The sequence below is a fragment of the Agelaius phoeniceus genome, chromosome 7 (genome assembly GCF_051311805.1).
Source record: "Agelaius phoeniceus isolate bAgePho1 chromosome 7, bAgePho1.hap1, whole genome shotgun sequence".
NCBI lineage: Eukaryota > Metazoa > Chordata > Aves > Passeriformes > Icteridae > Agelaius > Agelaius phoeniceus.
In genome coordinates, this window is record NC_135271.1 from 31,320,191 (window position 1) to 31,343,402 (window position 23,212).

At 36.7% G+C, this 23,212-nt stretch overlaps 1 protein-coding gene across 4 annotated transcripts in view; it reads right to left on the bottom strand.

Annotated features, from left to right (window-relative positions):
• The window catches only part of UBR3 (ubiquitin protein ligase E3 component n-recognin 3), a 97,319-nt gene that overhangs the window by 8,281 nt on the left and 65,826 nt on the right, over positions 1 to 23,212 (bottom strand). For all 4 annotated transcript variants that reach the window (XM_077181424.1, XM_077181426.1, XM_077181425.1 and 1 more), the window contains 4 exons: positions 22,852 to 22,937; positions 15,415 to 15,520; positions 8,379 to 8,479; positions 2,288 to 2,412 (listed from right to left, as the gene is read on the bottom strand). In XM_077181424.1, the coding sequence (XP_077037539.1) occupies positions 2,288 to 2,412; positions 8,379 to 8,479; positions 15,415 to 15,520; positions 22,852 to 22,937 (418 nt within the window). The remainder of the gene's footprint in view (positions 1 to 2,287; positions 2,413 to 8,378; positions 8,480 to 15,414; positions 15,521 to 22,851; positions 22,938 to 23,212) is intronic.

Genomic DNA, 23,212 nt, shown 5'->3' on the forward strand with positions numbered 1-23,212 from the left:
GAATTACATATGTTCTAAACTGAGTGCTTTATGAAAGCTGTTGTATAAGGTTTGCATTTCACATTTTCTCTGTGAGTATATAAATGTTTACTTTAAAACTAGAAAGAATCGCTTCACAGATACATCTCGTTCCAAAAGAATTTTAAGTCTAATACAAGATTTTTTTTTAAAAAGTAGTTTTTGAGAACATACCAACCAGAATGGATGACAAACACTTGCTATGTATTTTAAGTTAAAATGAATCTATCAGAAAGTACAAAGTTGCATTTGGAATGAACAATGGAAATATACAGATGGAAAATATATTTAGTGTAAAGAATAAATAACCACTTAGCTTTGTGCCAAAGCAACTACATTTAAAAGCAACACAGAAAGCTTTAAGAAATAGAAGGCAGTATTCTCTTAAGTATTTTTCCAAGTCAGAATAAATTCTACCCTGGAAAAAGATGACTGGATATGAATTCTGAGTTCCCTTAGTATATTCTCACCAGAACAAACAAGGGAGTGGAACATACTGTGATTCTTTAAAGAAACCAAATACTTCAGTACATAGTGATGTATATAATTCATCAGTTGGTTTCTTTAGTGCATTTTGACATCAACTCTCACTCTCCATTTTAGATGGGGTCTTCACCTTTCATACTGGGACCACACATTTACTGTTTATGCTTATAGTCAAAGAACCAGAAGGCAACACACACTTAATTCAGCAGCTAAAACCAACCATAGGAATAACCTATGTTATTCCTGGAAGTTTACTCCACAGGCATTTACAGTGTGCTTCCTATGACACTGTAACGCACCTTGCAAAGATAATGAGGGTGAATTTGGTTTCAAAAGTACAATATCCATCAGCCCTGCTGAGAAATTAAGTTCTTCATGTTGTTTGATCATTTAACATAAATATAAAGCAAAGTTTTCAGCCCATATTTAAAGTCTGGAATACCAAACTGTAATAGATTCACTTGGCATTATCCATAGACAAAAGTTCAGTGAGGTGTCATCTGTGTAGTCATGCCAGGATTAAAATGTCAATCTTACCAGCAGAGCAGAAAAAACCAACCTGAACCATATGTTTTTAACCATGGGGGCTTAAAGAAACTTTTAGGAAAGAACTTGGGTTTCTAAATTAAAAACCAGCTTCCCTTGTGATGCATGAGGATGAGGGACAGGCTGAAGAAGAGAAGGGCAGCCAAAGGGCTGGGAGAGAGGAACAGGGAGCTGTGTGATTACCACTGGCCAATCCTGAGTGCTTTAAACTGCAAAATTATGTATCACTTGAGAATCACTTGAGTAAACAATGAAAAAAAAACCCCATCACTAGCAACAACCTCAAGCAAATGTCTTTGTATTTCTAAGACAATGATATTATATTGAAAGAAGGGCTGGATAGGGACCTAACAAAATGAAGTACTGTCCAGTGATCCCAATGTAAAAAAAAATTCTACTAGTAGCAAGCCAGCAGATAATTTGTCCTTAAGACCTTGGAATTCAGACTGACCACTATGACAAATTTAAGTTACATGTGAAAAGGCAGGTCATGCTTCTCAGTCTTTACTTCATTTTACATCTAAGGCCCAGCTGTTGATAAAGGGGTAATACCCATTTCTTCTCCTGGTCCCAACATTTGTATCCTTTCCTTTGGTCTCACATTGGCATTCTTCTGACCTTCTGGGAAAAGCAATCTGTGGAGCAAAAAGTTAACTGAAGGATTAAATGAATGCTGGTGCTAGTGCAGAGAACTTTGCCTTGGGTGGCAGCTGGCATTCAATCAGCTGAACTGAAATAGAAAGATGCACTGTCACTTTACTTGTAAATACTACCAAAAGTCAAGGAAACAATGGTGGCAAATTTCCCTCTCTGTCTCTTCATCACATGAGCACTCTCGACCACATAGTGAGAGAAATTTGTATAGCTAGCCACAAATAGCACAAGCAAGCTGGAAAAGTCAAGAGGGTTTTTTCTCCAACAAGGCTGCCTGCTTTTCCTGTAGAGAAATGCATCAGATCAATGCCCATGGCTTATATAGGATAACTTCAATTTCACAGGAAGGAAAGCTGCATTTACTGATTACAATCACTGCAACAATGCAGACACTGAAACTATAGAGACACAAATTGTGAAACTTTTAAGTCTCATCATGTACAAAAACCTGCAGAAATTACAAAGCAAATTACTGGATTTTGAAACAGAAGCAAATTATTACATGCAAAGCAGAAGTATCTGTTACATTCATACTAGAAATACTTAAGCAGAATTTCATAACTGTTTTAATAAACGAACCAACCTTTTTGAGAGCTCCTGACTCTTTCCATGCCATCCTATCTTCAGCACTGCATTTAACAGAAAGTGCTGCCAAGGCTTGAGTATACAATAAAGTGAACAGCACTTTTATAATGCAGGTGAAGTGTTCTGTAAAACAAAGAAATTAATTTTTAAACATTTGATCTTTTTAGCAAATATAATGATTACAGAGTCTCTAGTTATGGAAATGATAATTCTGAAATGAAAAGCAAGTGCTACACAAAGAACAGCTCTTCAAAATATACAAAACAACATATATTTACTGGCTTTCAGATATGACTTGGCAGCCATAGTGAATGGAACAAGTACAGGGCAAGTAATTTTCCACTGCTCCTTATTTTCATCTTAATCCTGGTTAGCAGTGACTTCATCCTAGTGGCCTGGTGATAATACAAATTTATATTTTGTCCAAAGGTTACATAAGTTAAGCTACTGATTACTATAGATGTAAGCAAATGCATAGGCTACCATCTCTTCTGGCTCCCATCAGGGGTGACACTCATACAAATATTGGAAGAATCAAATTAAAAAAAAAAATCATCACAAGAACATCTAGTATATCAGTTTCTAACCCTTCCCTTCCAGATATGGATCCCACCATAAAGCACTTGCTGCAAAACACTCTTGAGTGAGTACCTGTTTACTGGACCTCACATGCATACAGAAGGAAGGCAGAAGGCAAGACTGGCATTTACTGTATCTTCAAAGATCTTTATAATTATTTTTTTAAAAGACTATTATTTCCTAGAGCTAGGCTGCAGGAGAAAGGTTTTGAAATTTTTTGGGGGATGCTAGCAACAGAAGCAAAATAAGATTTCCTAAAATGGAAACAGGAAAAAAAAGATCATTGGCTGAAATGAAGATACTGAAGCAGTCCTTTTTTATCTTTTCACTTTAGGTTCCATTTCCAGTCCCAAATTATCTAGTTTGTTTTTAAATCTAGGCAGATCAAAGAAGTTTCTATCATCACTTACACCACTCCTTAAGCATAAACATAACTAATATATATCTAAAAAAATGTAGACAAAAATGAGGGGTTTAAGAAGTCATCTCAGGCTTTGAAGTCAAGCAAAACAATTTACATAAGCACCTCACAAAAACTGGGTTAAATTCATTCTTTCTTCCCAAAGGATTTAAATGAGTTTCATATGTGAAAATGAGGAGGCCAGGAAAATGAAACACCTTGCTTCTCCTTTCCTGCATCTAATATCAAAGCCCACTACTAGATTATAAAACATACACCGCTATGACTTGAGTACATAATTAATATAATTGAAATAACAATTGTTTGTCTATGTAACAAGTGTTTACAAATCAATGCAGACAAGGATTTTGAAACTTTTTAATGTCTCTGAGTATAAGCTTATATGAGTATCAACTATAAGCACAATTTAAGCATCTTAAACATCATTTCTTATTATGTAATTTAAAATTCACTTTTCTGTATTATATTCCTATGGAGCTTGTGTTAAACACGACAATGAATGGTCCTTTACTTCATCCCCCCCCTCCTTCCAGAGCAGGCAGCATTATAATGATCCTTCCTCTTCACATCTCCCCAACAGGGGGATTTACCAGATCCACTAGATCTTGAGGCCATATTTTTTATCTCTGCTGAAACCTCCATTTTCTTAGCAATTCTACCCCTGAGGAATAACAGCAGGCAAGCTTGCAGGAAATTTTCTGGGACTGAAATCTACAAGATGGAACCACACACATTCAGAGAAGTGTAAAAATTGCCTCTTTGGCCCGAGTTAAGAGTTTGTAATGATAGCTAGAACTGAACTCAGGTACTGAGCTCTAACCCCTCAAGAGGAGATACAAGCAATACAAATCAATTTCCCACTGAAAGCACGAAGGGAACCCCCTGCATGCAGAGCAGCAAAGGCACACTGCTGGAAACAGGCTCCAGCCTGCCACAGCCTGCTCCATCTTGTAGCTCTGCACAGGTGATTGCAGTGCTCAATACTGGGTGTCTTTGCACATTTAAAAAAATTCTGACTTTTGCTAAATAGAATTACTCTTTGTCCCCACTCCCCCCCTTAATACTAATTGTTCCATTCACCAGAAATATGTCTATCCCATGTTATGTCTCAATTATCAGGAGCACCTCAGAGGCCACCTGTTGTATAATGAGCACCAAGACTTTTTTATAGTCATAGAAACAGCCCGTGGGAAACATACTGAAACATCAGTCACTGCATCAATTATCACCTCATTACTATATTACCTCTTTAAATGCCATATATCTGACAGCTGTAGGTAGTGCTGTTGCTTTCTTGTCTACTGAAAAGAGCAAATTTATTTGACTTCCTGCAGTGTGCTTGTGGGGGCTGTGTGCTGTTTTCCTGCTGCCCCCTGAGGCAGGCTGTGCTTTTGCTACATCATCTTTTCAATTTAATAATTCTAAAGCTTGCAATTATGTGAAGTAAGCCACTGAGCAAAGTTCTGCACTGAAATGCATTTAGGACTCCTGTCCCTAATCTGATAGTCTGACAGTCTGAAAGTATCATTACTATAGCTAGGCCAATCTAATCAAAACAGGCTAATCCAGAACTTTTGTACTTATTTTTCAATAATACTGAGAAATGCACTTATGTTCCTATTTTTAAAACTTTTTGGAACCAAATAATTTCAAAGCATCTCATCCCATTATATGCATCAATCAACACCTTTAAAAACTAAGTTTAAATAGGAAACACTTCAGGAACTCTAATTTTAAAATTAGTGCAAGAAATGTGCTGATAAATAAGCATATTACCAACAATATAAATCTTTTATTTTCAATATCAAATTAGATTGTATACCCTATGACAGAAGGAATCTACAAAGAGAACCAGATGCAAAATTAAGGACATAGGGCCCTTTTTACTAAATTTAGAAGGAGATCTTTGTATAAATAACCTTTGAAAAATATTCTTCTTGATCAAAAGCTTGAACGCTTCTTTGAAAACACAACTTCAGAACAAAGGGAGACAGCCCTGTACTTCAGATAATCCATGAAGGGTGTGTTAAAGTTCCAAGATACAGATAAATATTTGAGCTTCCATACTGAAACTGGATAGTATTCAAGCTGATTACATCCATACTATATATTTAGTCAAGATCCTTATCCAATAATTTTTAAAAGTGTTAGTGTTTGCAGCGTGCTGCTCCTTACACCCAGTGCAATGCAGGAACTGAAATCACTAGAAGCTACACTCTGTACTCCTAGAAATCTGTACACAGGGTCCCAAGTCAGGTGGTGGGAAAATAAAACTTTTTACTATTGATGGTAACAAGAAATATCCAACTTCAATTAAATGACTCCAGCATCCAAAAACTGTGCTGCAGAAAGGACTGGTGGGGGGGAGGGGGGTATTGAATTCAATTTACAAAGACAGATTTAGGTTTTGATAACCACCAAGCCACTCTCTCTATTTCTGTACACACACCATCATTTGCTATTTCTGTAAGAAAAGAGCTGGAAGCAAAATCTTTATTTTGTATGGAGTCCCAGTTCAAAACATCATGAACACTCCATCCTCTGTACAACAACTGCCAGAGAACTGAAGCAGAAAACTCCTACATGGATTATTATGCATTTAGCCCTGTACAGTTTCAAAAATTTCAAACAAAATTCTAAACATTTGAAGCCTTTAAAAGTTCTGCCCATGTCCTAGTGTGAAACTCAAAAGAATAAAGAGGTTTCACAGTATTTATTTTGCTTGCTACACTACACAGAGGGACACATATCAGTCTCATTCCCTTCTCTGCAAATTGGTTAATGCTTGTAAATGCTCTGACCTCCACCACTAAGTTTTTTCTGTAGCAGTCTTCTTTCTTTCTGATAGGTTCAGATCAATTTTCTCTTCTGAATGAAGAGGCTGAACAGTAATGACATTTTTATTGCTTTAATCTATGTCAGATTGAAAAAGATACCAACACCCATCCAACAGTTAATAGGGAAGTTAATGCAATTCCCAGTCTGAATTTAAAATTAACAGTTAATAGGGAAGTTAATACAATTGCCATCTGAAGGGCAAGAGATGAGACTTTGAGTCCTCCTTAAAGAGCGCTCTCTATTTTTAAAAAACACATGGTGTAAACAAAAAGGCTTTTGAGTACACATTTGAAAAACAATGTCATATTTGATTAAGGACACAATGCTCACTTAAGTCTATTGTTAAAGGAATTTACTGGAAATATCTGTCAACACACTCAGGCATCAGCCTCCTGTGTGTATCCCAGTGCACAGCCAAGTCCACAGCTCCTGCATGGCAAGGGCAAGGCAGCACAGACAATTCAGAAGCAGTAGGGTCAAACAGAGATTTTGTTCACCCCTATTGCTGACCTTGTGCTTACCATGAGACATTTCACAAGCCACTTTACCTTAGTTATACCTCAGCCCTCTACAAAGAATTAATGATATTGAATTTGACTCTGTGACCTACAAACCCATTGTAAAAGTACTAAACAAATTTGTTATGGCTTATTTTTGTGAACACCGCTCCACACCTTCAAACAAAGAATTATGAAAGACTTTCTTTTCATTCTGCTTAACCATTTTGATGAAACAAAAATTAGGAAGATAAAAGGCAATTTATTTCCAATTTAATGCTTCACAGATTTGAAAGAGACACATTTATTTTCTATCTGCCACTTGCCATTTCCTTCTCAACTGCAACCTACAGTAAACCTAAAAGCAAAGACAACACATGCTGCTGCTATGAGGCACTTCACAGAATTCTCCACAGAATGCATTACTATTAATTGAATGTTGTCTTTTCTAGGATAAAATATACTTTCTTAAATGGTGGTATTCAATGCTTGGATATTGACTACAAAGACACCACTGGTTTGTACTTTATCTTCAACACTTCCTTCCCTGAATTTCAGATGTTAGTCTCATTAAACTTTTATTTGCTGTTTTTATACTAGTTTGATTGAGTCTTTCCAATAGAGTTAAATTGTTGTTAAAAAACAGGACATTTTTGACAATAGTCTTCCTATGCAAAACATTTTATTCTTTTAGTATTTTCATATTCTAATAATCTTTTTGATATACTTAATCCATAAGCATGCACTTAACAATTGTATATGGTGATACTAAAGGTCTTTTCCTACCTAAATGATTCTATAATTTTAAGTGTATTGAATTGAAAAGAACAAACCCACAATGTTAATGGATACATACAGAGTCACTTTAGTTGAATTTAAACATTCAAACATACCAAAGACTGAACACCTCTTACAGGGAAACAGTTTCTACTAAGGTGTAAGCATCAAGAGCAGAACAATTCTTAAATTTACCTATTCAAAACCTACCAAAACTCAGCAGATATCAAAACTGCCACACAGATCCCATGGGAGATATGAAACCGTAAAGTGATATTTACTTTGTTTGTCCTCATTTTCAAATAAAGGTACAATTACAAATAAACAAGCCAGAGACCAGAGGGTCTGAACCCCTATTCTGGAGCATACATTACCTATTAGCAAGAGGAACCAGGTTCAGCTGGTCCTTTTACACAGAAAAAGAAACTTAGGTTTTAAGACAGTTCTGATTTTAGTAATGAAATATTTAATTTTTTAATATCTCTTTAATATTTATTCATAATTACACTGTATGCTGTCTCTATTGAAATCGCTGCATTACAGCAATTATTATCTTCATATATGAACTCTTACATAAAATTGCTGCAATTTAAACTCTGAAATTCAAATTAAATTACAATCTTTCAAATTTTTAGCCCTTAGGCACTCAGTTGAACTTGAAGTATTGAGCTGTCCCTCCAAGCAAAAGATGAAGGTCAAACAAAGGACACTTTTCTTTCAGTAGAAATACTTAATAGTTTCTGCTCAGCTCTTGTATCTTTAATGAATAGTTGACTGATAAGGTAAAAAGACAGGGAACACAGATAAACCTGTCAACTCAGAACAAAAACTTCTGTTCAATGCCACCTTTTGTAGATAAGGCAGAAACATTATTTTAGAATACAGAGTAGATCAGCTGTGATTTACCATCCTGCAAACCATCATGAAAGCAGCCTCATCTACACAATAATTTAAATATACATATTTTTGTAACATACCTCTGTGCAATGGCTGAGGCATGGTTAAAATCTGGATAAGTAAAAGGGATGAGACATCTCTGTATAGCACAGGAACTTCTGGCAGTTCTTCACTTACCAGCCTGGAAATAAAACCAAAAGAAAATCACTCCTGATACTATAAACCCATGTTCTTACTTTATTTTGTATTTATTTGAAATAGTATTACATTTGATATCAAGCATACAGATGCCTAATACCCGACAATTTGCTAGCTGATCTCAATTTTAAAATGGATCTCAATTCAAAAATTTAATGTTACTCATATAACAACTCAAGAGGAAATTACCATTTGGGTACCTGATTGTGTTGAAATGTTTTAAAACATTCAAAACTGCTTGAACTCCTTATGTCTATGTAGAGAGTCAAGGAATATTCAAACAGTTGAATTGGTTTCCAAAGCATGGCATTTCACACATATACATGTAACCAGGCTGTAACAATAAGGAATCCTCAAAATACATTTAAAGTTACAGGGAATGCTCCTATTGCAAAACAGAGACCTTAGAAAAGCTACTGCTTTCCTTCACGTGAAGAAATGAAGGCTCAAGCAGCCATGACAGGTGGGATTCTGCAATCTTACACACAGTCTTTATTAAACTCCCTGGATGTCTAGAAGGAAGCAAATAAGCACAGAGATAATACAAACTGTTCAACTATCCAGATTTACTGATGTAACATCATCTTGTTTTCCTACACTAAAAACAAAAAATGCTTGCAGATAGGATAGTTTCTAGCTTTGTGTAGCAATATTCAACAAAATTCCAACCAACAGTATTCTTCAGGTCAAATGGCCAAAAAAAAAAATCAAATGGTGAAAAATCATTGTTGCCAGTTTTAACTGATATGGGGCGTGATGGAGATCTCAAGCAGGAGCAGCTTGAGATAAAATATGATACACACCCTCCCCGTGAGCCTTGCCCTTCTGCAACACACACAGGTGCAAAGAGCTGGGTGTGTTCTTACTGCCCCTGGCAAGCAGTGGTGCTGCTGATCTGCACTGCAGGAGTCACACTGGGAACTCCTGGCCCCACTGACCCTCAATCTCCCATGCAAAGCAGTCCTCTGCCAATGGCCAGCAGTGCTGCAGAGGAACCAACTGAGCTCCTGCACTCTATGGACTGCAGAAGGCTGCCCGCGTGAGGTGGGATGTGGATGCATGTGTGGGATCTTTAGTGTCCTCTAGCAGCTTTGGGGATTCAACCAGTTCATCATCTCTGAGGCCCATAAACATTATCCTGCTTTTGAAAAAAGACTACATAATCAGTGATTTCCTGAAAAATTCAGGCATCTCTCTACAGAAGGCACTTCCAGGAGTCATCTGATATGAATTTTAACACTCAGAAGCAGTCATACAAGAGGAGGATTAAAAGAACACTTATGGACACATGGCTGACTGATCTTGTAAAATGAAGGGAGAGAAAACATGGCCTAACTGGTCCTTTTGAATTAATGAACCCAGACAGCTAGAATAAACACCATCTATAACCTTTTTGCTATAATCAATCATTTAATAAAATTATTGCTTCAAACCACTGTAATACACACATATATATATATAAAAACCCAAATATTCTAAAAATCAGTATATTGAATTCTAAAGAAGACAAGGGGGGCAAAAATTTCTATCACACTGCTAAGCTTCATTTTCAAAATTATACAGGCCATGAAGATACTCATTTCACTATGTCTCTCTAATTCTACTTTTACATACAGCTAGTTCTACTCTCTGTGATCTACAACACTGGATTTTAAAATAACCCTCGTTGTGTAATGACTTTTAAACCATGGACATCCCTTAAATTAAATTACTTCTCATTTTTAATTATTAATTTATATATACTTGGGAAAAATTTAATTTGGAATAGCATAAAAAAAGCTGACTCCTTCTGGTCACATTTAGCTGAACACTTCTTTCCAACAGAGGGATCAATATTGTTTAATAGTTATGTAACAACTAGGTCAAATACCAGTTCTGTCCAAATTATTATATACATATATATATACACACACATCAACAGAATACCATAATTGATTGGCTTCAACATCACACATAAAGGAACTCATTTGCACGTGCAGGACCAACTGAATTACTTTCCTAATTTATTCAGTTCATAAGAATTGAGAAGCAAAGCTACATTAAATGTCAGGGGTTTCGATAAGCTGCTTTTGCTTACATCAAGTACTGCAGCACATGAAGCACTTAAAAATTGCTCTGTCATTTGTTAAGAGCCTCAGAAACTTCTACATTATGAAAATGGAATTGAAATTACAAAATGTGTTTAGAAACGTGTTTTATGGAAATTGCCCATTCTGTTAATCCCTAATGCAAATATGCAAGCTTGATAAATCTGACTACAAAAACTTGTGCCACAGAAGCACTTAATAAAAAGAAAGCAAGTACAACAGCAAATAGGACCAAAGTGATACAATATGATTCAAATGTGTAACAGCTGTATGCTGAAGCAATTTTTTAAAGGGAGTTGGTGGTGAAAATAAACTATCCAGTGCAAAAGGAACATGTCCTAAAATGAAAAATGCAAACCTCAGCTTTCCCTATGGAAATGACCTCTCCTCTAGCCCAGGGTAATTGGGCTGCACCTCTCTGTGCCAAACCCAGGGCTGCCTATCCCCTGACAGCTGAGAAACTCTGCCTCTGTATTCTGGATCCTCCTCCTGCAGAGCTGTTAGCCAGGAGTCATTTCTTTGGGAATGGATACAGAGAAATGGGAAATTCTGTTGTACTCTGAAATAAGCAGCATTTTGCTGATGGTGGTTCCTTATATTTATGCTCCCCATTCCCTCTTCTCTCAACAAGAGACACTTAAAAGTTTTTGGTTGACGCTAACTCCAACTAATTATAAAGGTTGAAATTCAGTAAGTAAAGTCAAAGCTCTGAGCCTCACACCTCTTTGAACTGTCTGACACAGAAAATTTCAGACACAGGGATATAGGTACACCTAAACTAAAGCTTCATCAACTAGGGCAAACTTATATTTTCTCCACAATTTGCAGGATAAGAAGCAAAGCACACAAATCCCAGATGGCAGAGAGGTCAAACTAATACACAGCTTCTGATATTCACTGCAAGAAAGCAGAACCCTACTATTTATTCTGGCTGCACCTTAGGATATAATCACAATTTCATATTTGCTCTCCGTTGTGTCACAGCAGATTTTACAGCAGGTCAGTTTCTCATTATACATTCACTGACAGAACTAACACTGGGCATCTCCTGTTCTCTTTTACCACGCTGCCCCCAGCAGTCTCTTGGCACCCGTTCCCAAACTCATTCAATTTAAGCTTTTTAAAACATAGATTTGTTGCTTGACTTTGTTCATGCAGCCCGCCCAAGTAACATCAGCACAGCCAAAGAAGATGGTGAGCTGTAGTGTAGGAAGGAAGAAACAGCCAAGAGCAAATACTCCAAAGCTGGCACTACTGTGAAAACCTAGGTACTGCATCATCTGTCCTGAGAGCCAGCTGTTCCAGGCAGGATTTCTGTTGTATGGAACACAGACTTAAGTCCTACTGCAGCACATGTATGTATAGACCACCACCCACATAAACCTTAACTAAACCCTGCTATCCCACCATTCCTACTCTCCCTGTCTCAGAGTATCTTCACAAAAACTGTGGGCTTTTTGCCCATTTCACAAGTTTCTGTGATGGAGATGTGACTTAAGAGGTTCCTACACACAGCTGCTCAGTCCCATCCCCGAGTTGCAGTTTGTTGCCCCAGTATGACGCCATAAACAGTCTCTGAAGTGATCTAGCTTAGAATGAAACATCAGTGAAACACTGCAGAAAAAATAACCCAGCATTTCAGTTTATCATGCAGTTCCTCCCCCCAAGTGCTTCTACTGCAAAGATCCTTAATGTTTTATCAATCCATTCTTTGCTGATATATTCTGTCTGTCAAAATAGACACAAAAATTTCAGCCTTCGTAGAGATACAAATTTTTAAAAACATGTATAATCCTTTCATCTCATGTTTGTTGTTCCTGAAACTGTGCCTGTTTGGACTAGTCCATTAAATTCACATCTGGGTTTAGTAATTATTGCCTCCAGCTGCTCCTTGCCTGCCCCCTGCCAGAAGCTATTATTCCCCCTTTGCACCACAATAATTGTTTATTTGATCACTATTGAAACCAGATCTGCCCCAGAAGAACAATTTGCTTAAGTACAGCCTGTGGGACCAAGCATACATTGAATTTTGCAACATAAACTGCACAGGAGAAATAATCTACTAAACCATTCACAGTTCACCAGACTCAGCTTCTTCCTTTCCCCCCCTTATCTTCCAAACAGCTCACATTATTTAGGCCCTTTTTGATAGGCTATCTTCTTGCTCAAGATTTCCTTATTTCTACTTAACCTTGCTTGTGGCCACTTGAGCTTCTCCCTCTCTTTCCTTTCAGTTGCCATTTTCAGCTACAAGGAAATCTAAATACAATTGTAAAAGACACTGGGCAAAACTGGTGGTTTTGGGAAGTGAAGGAATTCTGAGAGACTCTTTACAAGGTACTTTGATCAGTTCTCCCAGACACAGGAAATCTAAGGCATTATTTATGAAGAATGACAGCTGAATTGTAGAAAATGGAGATAAAAATTGTGGGTTCTACATCTGAGTAGTTCTATTTGTAAATATTTATGTATATTTAAAGAAAACAGCTATAATTAAAGGAGAATGAGAATACAATGTAATGGGGACTTGTTTTCCACAGATTTTTGCTTGTGAATGGGTTTTTTTTCTTTCCATTTTAAAAATCATCCTTTTAAATAAATGAAGATAAACTAGCTTCTCTGGAAAACTGCTTTCAAATCAAATAATAATTTAAAGTGAAAATTAAATAGAAAAAGATGGCATATTGGCTTGATGATATTTTTCTTCTGTGACTTCCCTAAAGTTAAATTGTTTGGAATCACAGTAATACAGTCAGAAAATATAGAACTTTTTCCCTCACTGACATTTTTTTCTATTTTAAGTCTTTGCTTGAAGTCTCATGTGCAGGTCAGGCTGATGCTTTAGGAGACTTGGTTAACTTCAAAGCAGCAGAATACCATTCACATCTAAAATCTGCAATGATTATTTCTCCACCATCCTCTTAAGCTTTTTCAGTTTTCAGCAGTGTGTCACCTTCTAACTGCTCTGAGTACTCTTCCCTGTACCTGAAAAAATCTGCTATTCTCAGAAGGATGTGTGACTCTTAAGAAGTGTGCAATCAGATCATGCACACCAATCCTAAGAATGCCATCTTCCAGTCAAACTACCACTTCAAATTTCTGCAGTATAATTACAGATACTCATTTTATGCTCCAATTCATACATGAAAAACACGTCCTCAAATTGCCTCCTTTGTAGTGTTCTGATGCCTGCAGACTAAGGAAGGAAAAACATTCCAAGAGTGAGCAAAAATATTCCAGCTCAAAAGCATCTGTGCCTCTCACCAGTAAATTATTTCATGGCAAAATGGATGCTATTTCAGTTGTAGCTTCCTACAAACCATTTAGGACTTTGTGCCAAACCAGTATCATCAAGTCTACCATGAAATATTGAAAACCAGTGCAGAAGACACAAGAACTGCTCAAATGCATTTCCAGCATGCAAACCCTTCTGCAAAGCAAGGCATTACAGAGCTGCAGTAACATTAACTTCTAAGTGATTCAAAATATTGCCCAGTGAAATCTAACATACTGCCCTTTAGCCTTGACATGACCAATGCATGGTGAATTCCATCAGCTCTGCAGGCCCCCTCTATTAACAGCTGCTTCCAAAGCCAGCAAGCTCCTCAAATGCCAAAATGAGAAGTGCATGATCTGTCCCACAGCCATTCTGGCCACATGATCTTAATTCTGCTGCTTATAACTCAGCCAACCATACACCAAATTTATTAACATCATCCCACTACTCAATCTAGGTCAGGGTTCAATCAGAATCACATGAAAACAGACTCTCAAAGCAGTTTGAATGCATGCTGAACAGGTTTTCAGGTTATAAATGCTTGATGCTTTCTTCTGCTAATAGTTTATAAATTACTCTCTTAATACAGTTTAATTACTCCAGTAACCTAATGTTCATTGCAAAAAAGAAGCCTGGGTCCAAGAGAAAAATAAAATCTTAAACTAGAAATGAGAACAATTGTTTTAATAGTCCTCCCCACTTTGCAGTTAGGATTGTGGCATATCACAATTCTAGATCAGTCTTTGAAATTGCATGATGCTTTCCACCTCAGGCTCCCAGAAGCACAGACAAACACACAGCTGGAGAGGCACTAAAAGGACAGTCTTTTGACATAACTGCAAGCTACAAAATGTAGACCTTAGGATGAGAAAGATGCTTAAGGTGCTAAGAGAAAAAATATGTACTGTTTTCCTCTTACGAGGAAAAATCATGATCTGGTTTTAGGCAAGAAACCTTTCTCCTCATCATCAAGGGAGAACCTGAAAAGTGATGGGTCTTAAGTCAAGTAAGGAGATGAGTCCTTGCAGAACAAAGTACATGGTTTAATTTATTATGTTGTTAATCCTTGTACAGCTGTGTATGTAAGGTTCATCTTTTAAAAGCAAACTCAGATCAGTAACTTGCTTAAAAATAATAAGCTTGATGAAAATTTTTAGCCTAAAATATAATTATTTCTCACATATATTAGACCTATTTACAGGTATGAATCATTATTCAACTTTCCATAAGCTACCAGCTTATCTCAATGTAAATTTTGTTGAGCATCCATATCAAGAACAGCAGCACCCTATCCACTTACCCAATACTATTTAATTTGCTGTGCTTAAGCCTGCAAGAGGTGCATTTAAACTTTAGCTCAAAACTGGTCAGATTTTTATGTAAAAGAAATCTGAAAATATATTTTACAAATTCATACATACAATTTTTAGATGTTAAGTCTCCACCAGCATACCTCACAGAGAATTTAAATAAGGACAAAGTTACCCAAAGTCCCTCTGTAAGGATGTTTCTTTCACCAGGCAAAACTGATACTGGGTAAATTAAAATACTTGCTCTGAGTTTTTCTCCTGCGAGGGCTGGGTGAGTTTCCTCCAGGGATTGTATGCAGAGTCTATACTGTAGAGGCGCATGTGCATGGCCAGCACGTGGAACAGCTGATCTGAAAGGGGAAGAAGACACATTGCTGAGCATTATATACAGGGATATGAACTTTTTACATTTAATTGCCATTGTGTATTTTAGGAGATTCTGAGAAGCCTGTCATTCCAAATAAGCTGGTACCCTAACAAGCATATTTTTATTAAGGATTGATTTATTTTTTAAAAAGAGATTTGAAGAGAAGTAAGATTTCAATAGAAGGCAGTGAAAGCATGCAGATATACAGAAAAATGTTTCAGAGAAAGGCTGTTTAGAAAGCTTTGACCAGATCTCAGTTGTTTTGGTGCTCCATGTTCTTAATTACAGGCCCTTTTAAAAAATCCTGTTTCATATGCTGTTATATTGCCAAGGTTCTGTGCTCACTACGTTTGCCTCTCCAGTTTATGCTAGAAGCAGTGATTTCTTAAACAATTATTCTTAACAGAGACTGATATACTTTTGATTTATTTACTTTTGGTTTCCAATCCTCTCTCTCACTGTTAAGTTCTGAGCACCACATATTTGAAATTTAATCTAAAATTGCTACAAGTCCTGGCCTACAGCAGGATCACTTTGGTTCTTCATCTTTAAAAGGTTTATTATTCTTTCTGCCTTCATATGGTTATTTTGTAGGTAACTTCTGGACAAAAAAATCCTCAAACCAACAAAAGTCTGATTACACATCAATGACACTAACAGTCTTTATAATGTCACAGATTTGTCTGTACCACCTGCAGGCAGAGTTTGCTGATATTCATAATTTCAAAACCTCTGTACTTCAATTGTATCAAAAATATAATTTGCAAAACACTTGTAGAATTTTTCAGACAGAGGATGCATAAATACTCATGGTGATTTACTGCAGTATTTTATATTAAAATGCACATTTTATATTTATCTATGAATCATACAATCACACAAAGACAACATCTAACCCTTCCTTCCATTAAGCCACCCAAGAAGGCAAGCACCATTTAGGTAAAGAGCATTTTCAGAAAATGCTCTTTAATATAATATATAAAGCAATAAAAAGCAGTAAAAAGCACAGAATGGTTTGAGTTGGAAGGGACCTTTAAAGGTCATCTAGTCAAAGTGTCCTGCAATGAGCAGGGATATCTTCAACTAGATCAGGGACTATTTGGGATTCAGACCTCACTTTTTCAATGAATCTTTTTTTATCTTCATAGGTTTATACTGAAATAATTAAAGTATCATTTCCCACAGTTTTGCTTACTTTTTTCTTCCTGTCACACTATATCTTGCTATTTGGTGTCATGCTTTTCTCCTGTTCAGTTTTCTAGGACCCTGCTTTCTTTCTCCCTTTCATTTTAACTTTTTCCCTTAGTATCCTGACATCATCTTTCCTCTCCACCCCTTATTCTATCAATTGATCCCTTTGCATATTTCTCTCTAAATCTCTCTACATCTCTTTAAAACCCACTTGCTCAACCTACACACTTACAGGTCCTCTCTTTCAAGTAGAAATAGCAGCTATTAATTTATTTTCCATAAATAGACAATTACTCAGAGGTACGCAATGGCCAAAAGAGTCGCATGATGCAATCAGCTGACTGCCAGAGCCTGAGGGCTGTAATTAGCTCCTGGGGTTTGTAAAATAATTGGAGCTGTGGATGGCATTGGAATTGATAGCTGCCACCTGCTTTCTGAATAAAAACAGTCAATGAGGACAAAATAAGTCATCTTTTCTCCTGGCAAGAGATTCTTAGCAAAACACTGCTTTGCTGATAAAGTTGAAAATATAAAATCTGAAAATATACTTGTATTCTATCAAAATAATAAAAAAACCCCTCAAGCATGGTTTTATTTGGAATGAAACCCATGAAAATATCCATGCCTTTTCACTAAAATGAAGGCTTTTTTCTCCCTCAACTATTCCTTGCTTTAAACAGAAACAGACAACTACGCAAAATGTAAAAAAAAAAAAAAAAAAATTGAAAATTGTTCAGGGTAATTAATTCATCCCCTATTCCTTTAACAGCTACTCTCCAGAGCTTTTACTAATATGAAATTAAGCAGGCAAGCATCAAATTCTAGCCCTGGAGAATGTATTAGTAATCTCCACATGTGAGAATGGAGACACGTAGCGGGAGTGCCGGGATGTGCCCAGGAAAGCGCCGCTCAGCAGCCCGGGAAGGCACAGGCAGCTCATGGGGCTGCCATGGAGGCCGCACGAGCCGAGACACACACCGAGCTTCCTTTCTGCTTTACACTACAGCCACTCCCATTGCTTTGCTTACCACTTACTGTGACTATGAACCACTGGAGAAAGCCAAGGGAAACACCAGAGCATTTGGAAGCAAGAACTGGCAACTCGATTGAGCACCAAGTGCTTGGTGCTGCAGCACGTCCTTATGCCTGAGTGTCTGGCACAAACCTGCCTTGAGCCAGAGGAATAGTCCAGGGCTCTTCCTGAGTATTTGTGGAATGCATAATTCCAAAACATAAGCATAAAAATACTGAATGTCCTCCCATTTACTTATACCCTACTTGGAACCTTTAAAATACATGTAAGGACAGTTTTTAAAAAAGTACCAGTAAAACATTACTGTGACAATGGCCCATAAACATCAGTCGTGGCTAGTGAAGAGTGGGAAGGGAGGCCATTACCTCACCAGGTATCCCAAAGCCCTCTGGCCCTCACAGTCCATCTTCCAGCCAATTCTCTCCAGGAGAGCCCACCCTTGTAAGGGGCAGGACCTGGCAGCTGCTTGGAGTCACTAAAAGATCATTCTTATCCAATTTTTGTAGGAAGAATATTAATTTCAGAAAGCGCAGCAGCAACAAAATTTGAAAAATTTGAACATGATCCTTCTCTTCTAATAACCTTGTAATATTTGAGGCAGGCTGCATCCAGGTAATTTGAATAAATATAAAAATCACACTATTTGGATGCACAATATAACTCATTGCTGCAAGTCATCAGGTACTTGGGAGAGTTCTAAAATTTAGACATTTGAGTGTGCAAGATTACTACTGTTTTAAAACATGATCATAGACTCAAGTATTGCCTACACTGACGCACTGCTGGAAAACTCTCTCAGTTTATGTCTTTGTTTTCACAGAATACATGTAAAGCTTAAACAACACTTCATAGAATCATCTGGATTAGCAGTTAGAACTAGCTTTCAGTCCTATTAGCATTCCTTAATCCATTTCTAAAAATAATGAAAATAACTATTGTTATTTTGTTAGTGTCACTGCTGTTCTTGGTAGATTTACTTTTTGGAGTTAATCTATTGTGAGAGGGGAGCAATAAACTCAGTTGGAATCTGTACTTTCAAAAGAGCAGCTCAATGGATAAGACACTGTCTTTGCACTGAGAGTGAAGCTGTACAAGGAAGCATTGTAATACTGCTCCTCTCACAAGCCCCAAAGATAATGGGTATTTTGTCTATATATCCACACTGCACCAGCACTTGCAGCTGCATTCTTTACTGTTTTTAATAATAAAGCAGACTCATTTTACAAATGTTGACAAAGGTCTTGAAAATATTCTGCTGTGTTACAATGCAAAAAGCAGAATTCCACAAAGGCAGTTTCACAGCCCTTTTCAGTTTCACTGTGATATGCACAGCACAAAAGAAGACTAAATTCAAGACATAAAAAGACAACAATTTGATAGATGAATGGTAGAAATTCTAAAAATGCTGTGCTCAATTGACAAAAATTAGCGATTCAGGAAGTTCCATTCAGATTTAAGTTTTGGTCTTGTAATCTTGGTTTGATCTTTGCTGAGCTGATCCCAAATTTCTGTGCAAGTTTTGCTGCCTTTTTTCCTACATGTTTTTTTCTGGTCTCTTGACTGGTAAAGTAAACTCTCAAATTACCAGAGTTCAAATCAGATGATGTTTTCTAATTCCACAATGTAGAGCAATGCACTGTCATAATGAAAACAAACAAAGGAACGAGCTGCATTTGCCTTGCTTGCAACAGTCTAGATAATGTGTTTATACCCCCTCTATTTTAGGATATAGACTGCTGTCATGGAATTTTCTGTCTTGATCCAGATTTTCCCTTTTTACATTCCCTAAATTAGTATTCATATTTGCAATGTGAAAACATCACAAAGTGACACAGCAGTTCACTGCAGGTGGAATTGAAAACATCCTTGTCTCAACTGTGAAGATCTTACCAGACCATGGATTCTTCCCCTTCTTCTCCCATAGTTTCCTGGGACTATCAAGAAGAATGCAGATTACCACTAAAACCAGTTGATACAACCAGATGGGACTTGATTGTCAGTAAGGAGACTGAGAAATATTTTTCTCCTGGTAGAGATTTACATAGTCCACTTAGCAACAGCAGCTGCAAAGACCTGTTGACAACATCTTCCCATTCATCACTGATCCAGTAGACTTGAATCAGTAAAAAACCATGAAGGTCAGCAAAAGCCTATTAAGGCATTAAGACTGGATAGTCTTTACAAAATCTCTTACATCTCCACTAAGTCTTAATTGCTGATGAAGCAGCTATTACCCTCTATACCAAACTCACCAGTGTATGAAATCAACTTTAGCAACAGAATTCTAACAGTACTATACTTGCTTCTCCCACACTACATATTAGTGGCATATCAAGTGTTTTAGAAAATACTTAAGATCATCTGCTGGTGACAAAAACTGCTTTTTCCAAGTTAGCACGAATGGGCACCAAGGATCTGTAGACTGACAGCTCCTACCTGAAAAAAACTCCAAACCAAGCAAAAAAATCCAAAAACCCAAATCCTGCAACACCAAAAAGCCCAATCAACAACAGAAACCTGCTGTAGCAAGACATTCCTAAAAACTTATTTCAATCTCTTTGTTTTTAGTGGCTGCAGAGAGCTGTATAGGACTCTTTGCAACCATAGCTACATCAACAACTATAGGAAAGAGACAGCTGGAACTCAATCTTGCAAATCAGAATCAGGTTTTTCTCCCAACAGGAAATACTAAGTGGCTCCAAGTGTCACTGTTCATAATGATAAAATGGAGACAGCTGTTACTTTAAACATGGTTGAAAAATTTGATAAAGAAGAATCATGAAGAGAAACAATGAGTTTCTATGCTCACAAAAACACTAAAAGCAGTAATAAAACTGATACACCACAATCAAGATAAGGGCTTCAAATGAATGAGAAGAAGAAAACCAAAACAAACCAACCAAAACAACTCCCACAAAGCAATACTGTTTCTCAATGTTTAGAGCCATTCCAGAAGTTACAAAGGTGCTAGATATCCTACTTAAGAAGAAATTAAACAACTCTTAAATAATTTTTTGATGTCCAGTTGTAAATAATGTCCTTTCTAATTAATGCAGTTGATGGTGCAATGCCAGACTGCTATTTGTGGGATAAGGAGCTCATTTACAGAGAAACTGCAGCCAGAGAACAAGAGGATAAAATATTTAATCTTTACCCAAAACCCTAATCCTATCCTTCTCACAAAGGGGAAAAAGGAAAAAAAAAAACAAAACAAAAAAAAAAAGAGACTAGACAGACAGAAAGAAAAGTACTATTTCAAAGTTAAAAAAGGAAGATTATAAATTCATTAATATGTAACTTTAAAATGTTGTGGAACTGTTCATCAATTAGTGCAAGATTACCAGAGTATGAATAGCAAAGAAAAACATCTACGTAAGTTAAAGAGAGGCACAGGATCAGAGAATGCTTAAGGCTGGAATGGACCTTAAAGATCACCTAGTCCCCACCCAGACCCTGCCATATTCCATTAGACAGGTTACTCAAGGCCTTGTATAAAAACTGTACAGAGAAATCACAGTTATTCAGCCTTAATGCTGTGCTGTGACCCTGTTCTGTAAATATGGAACAATGAAGACAAACAGGTCTGTTACACTTTAAAACAGAGAAATAAGACTTGTACAGTTGTTATATATCATAATTTTCCCTAAACTCATGAGAATTTGCAAGGCCATAGACTCTAAAACTGTAATGTGTTCCTTCAAATAGGACTTGATTTTTAAGTAAAAAATAATAGGATACTATTTGGATTTTGGTTGCACACACATAGAAAACTTTAAGCCTTAAAATGGCAATTTTGCAGGCAAATTTTCTTTACCATTCTTCTCACACACATTTGGTCAGCGATACAAAGAGCTACATTAATCATTCTTAATTTTACTTCCCAAGAGTAGCTGCCCTCATGGTACAATCTATTTAAACAGCTCTTGACCTATTTGTTCCCACCATCTTCCCTGATGTTTGCTGCTGTAACAGCTCACCTGGGACAATATATTCCATTTCCCACAATATCTAATCACCAAACTTCACAGTTGTTACAAGACTACCACAGAGTGGTATCTGCAGAACCCTGGCTGACTAAATTTGCACACAGTGATCTAGAGATGCTCTTTTTAACACGTGCACTTTTCAGCTACTTTGGTCAGCTGAGAAAGGGGGAGAATGATGGTGGGGAAAGACAATGTGCAGTACAGGTTAAAATGACTTTTTAAATTAACAACATACAAATGAAATTAGTTGGGCAGTAACAGAAGACTTTTGTCCTAGAGGGAATGTGGCCAGCATAATGACAACCTGGTGAGATTTCTTGGGTGGCTCGTCACCTCAAAGGATGAGGAATGCATCCCCCAGAAATTGTGTACAAAAGACAGAGATGGGCCTAAGCTTTCTTTTTTCCTACAAAATCTGCTGCTATTGCTTGACTTAAATAAGCATTAGTAGCAGTATTCTGGCAGGCTTTCCAGTTTTTCCTGACAAAAGAAAATGTCCACTTGTAACTGTTAATATTCCAATAAAAGATTAAAATATTTTCTTTTAAGAAAAAACCACTTCTGGCAGCAAGAAATTGCTTTGACAATAACTGAAGATTTTAGAACAACAAAATTTGAAAGTTTCTAGGAAAGAAAATTTGAAATACTTTGTGGAAGAACTAGACAAATTAAAGACATGGGATGTTGTAGCTGCATATTTCTAAGTATGACACCAAGTCATGAGCTATATTAGCATTCAGAAAACAAACCTCTTTCCTATTGCTAGCAACAACCAGGGTGAAACAAAGCTTTCCTGCTTCACCCTTAATATACTTCTAGTGTTACTCACAAAAATGCAGTTATTAAAAAATATTACATGCATAGTATGACAATTGATTTTTAGATAATTGTACTCACAAGACATGAACAGCTCTAATGAAGAATTTGTGCAAATTATTTTTCATATTTCTCTAACAGAAACAAAAAATCAAAGACTCCTTATGGCAGAAAAAAAAATGGTTTTAGAAGGAAAAAGTTGATGTAATTTAGAAAATACCAGAAAAACCAGACATCTTTAGTCAATATTCTAATAATTTATACTGCATTTAATAACATGGAACTTACTTAAACATGATCTTTTCCCAGCTGTGCTTGCACCTCCTGAACACAAATTTCCTCCTCGGTGGACCAGCTCAAGTTCCAAGTTTGTTCTGTAAGAAAAACATAACAGTATTGAATGGAACAACATTATTCAAGCTTCTACAGACACAAATGAATCATGACAAACTCCCAGCATACACTAAATAAAATAATACTGTGAACTAATCTTCAGTGTGAAATACTGCCAAAATACAGCTCAGAACAAAATAAACTTTATTAAGATATTGTCATATATGGTTTTAAGTACTATATTAACACAGTACTATATTGAGTTGTGAGAGAAGAATTAAAAAGTGTTAATTCTGTGTCTTTCTTCTGTATGCAC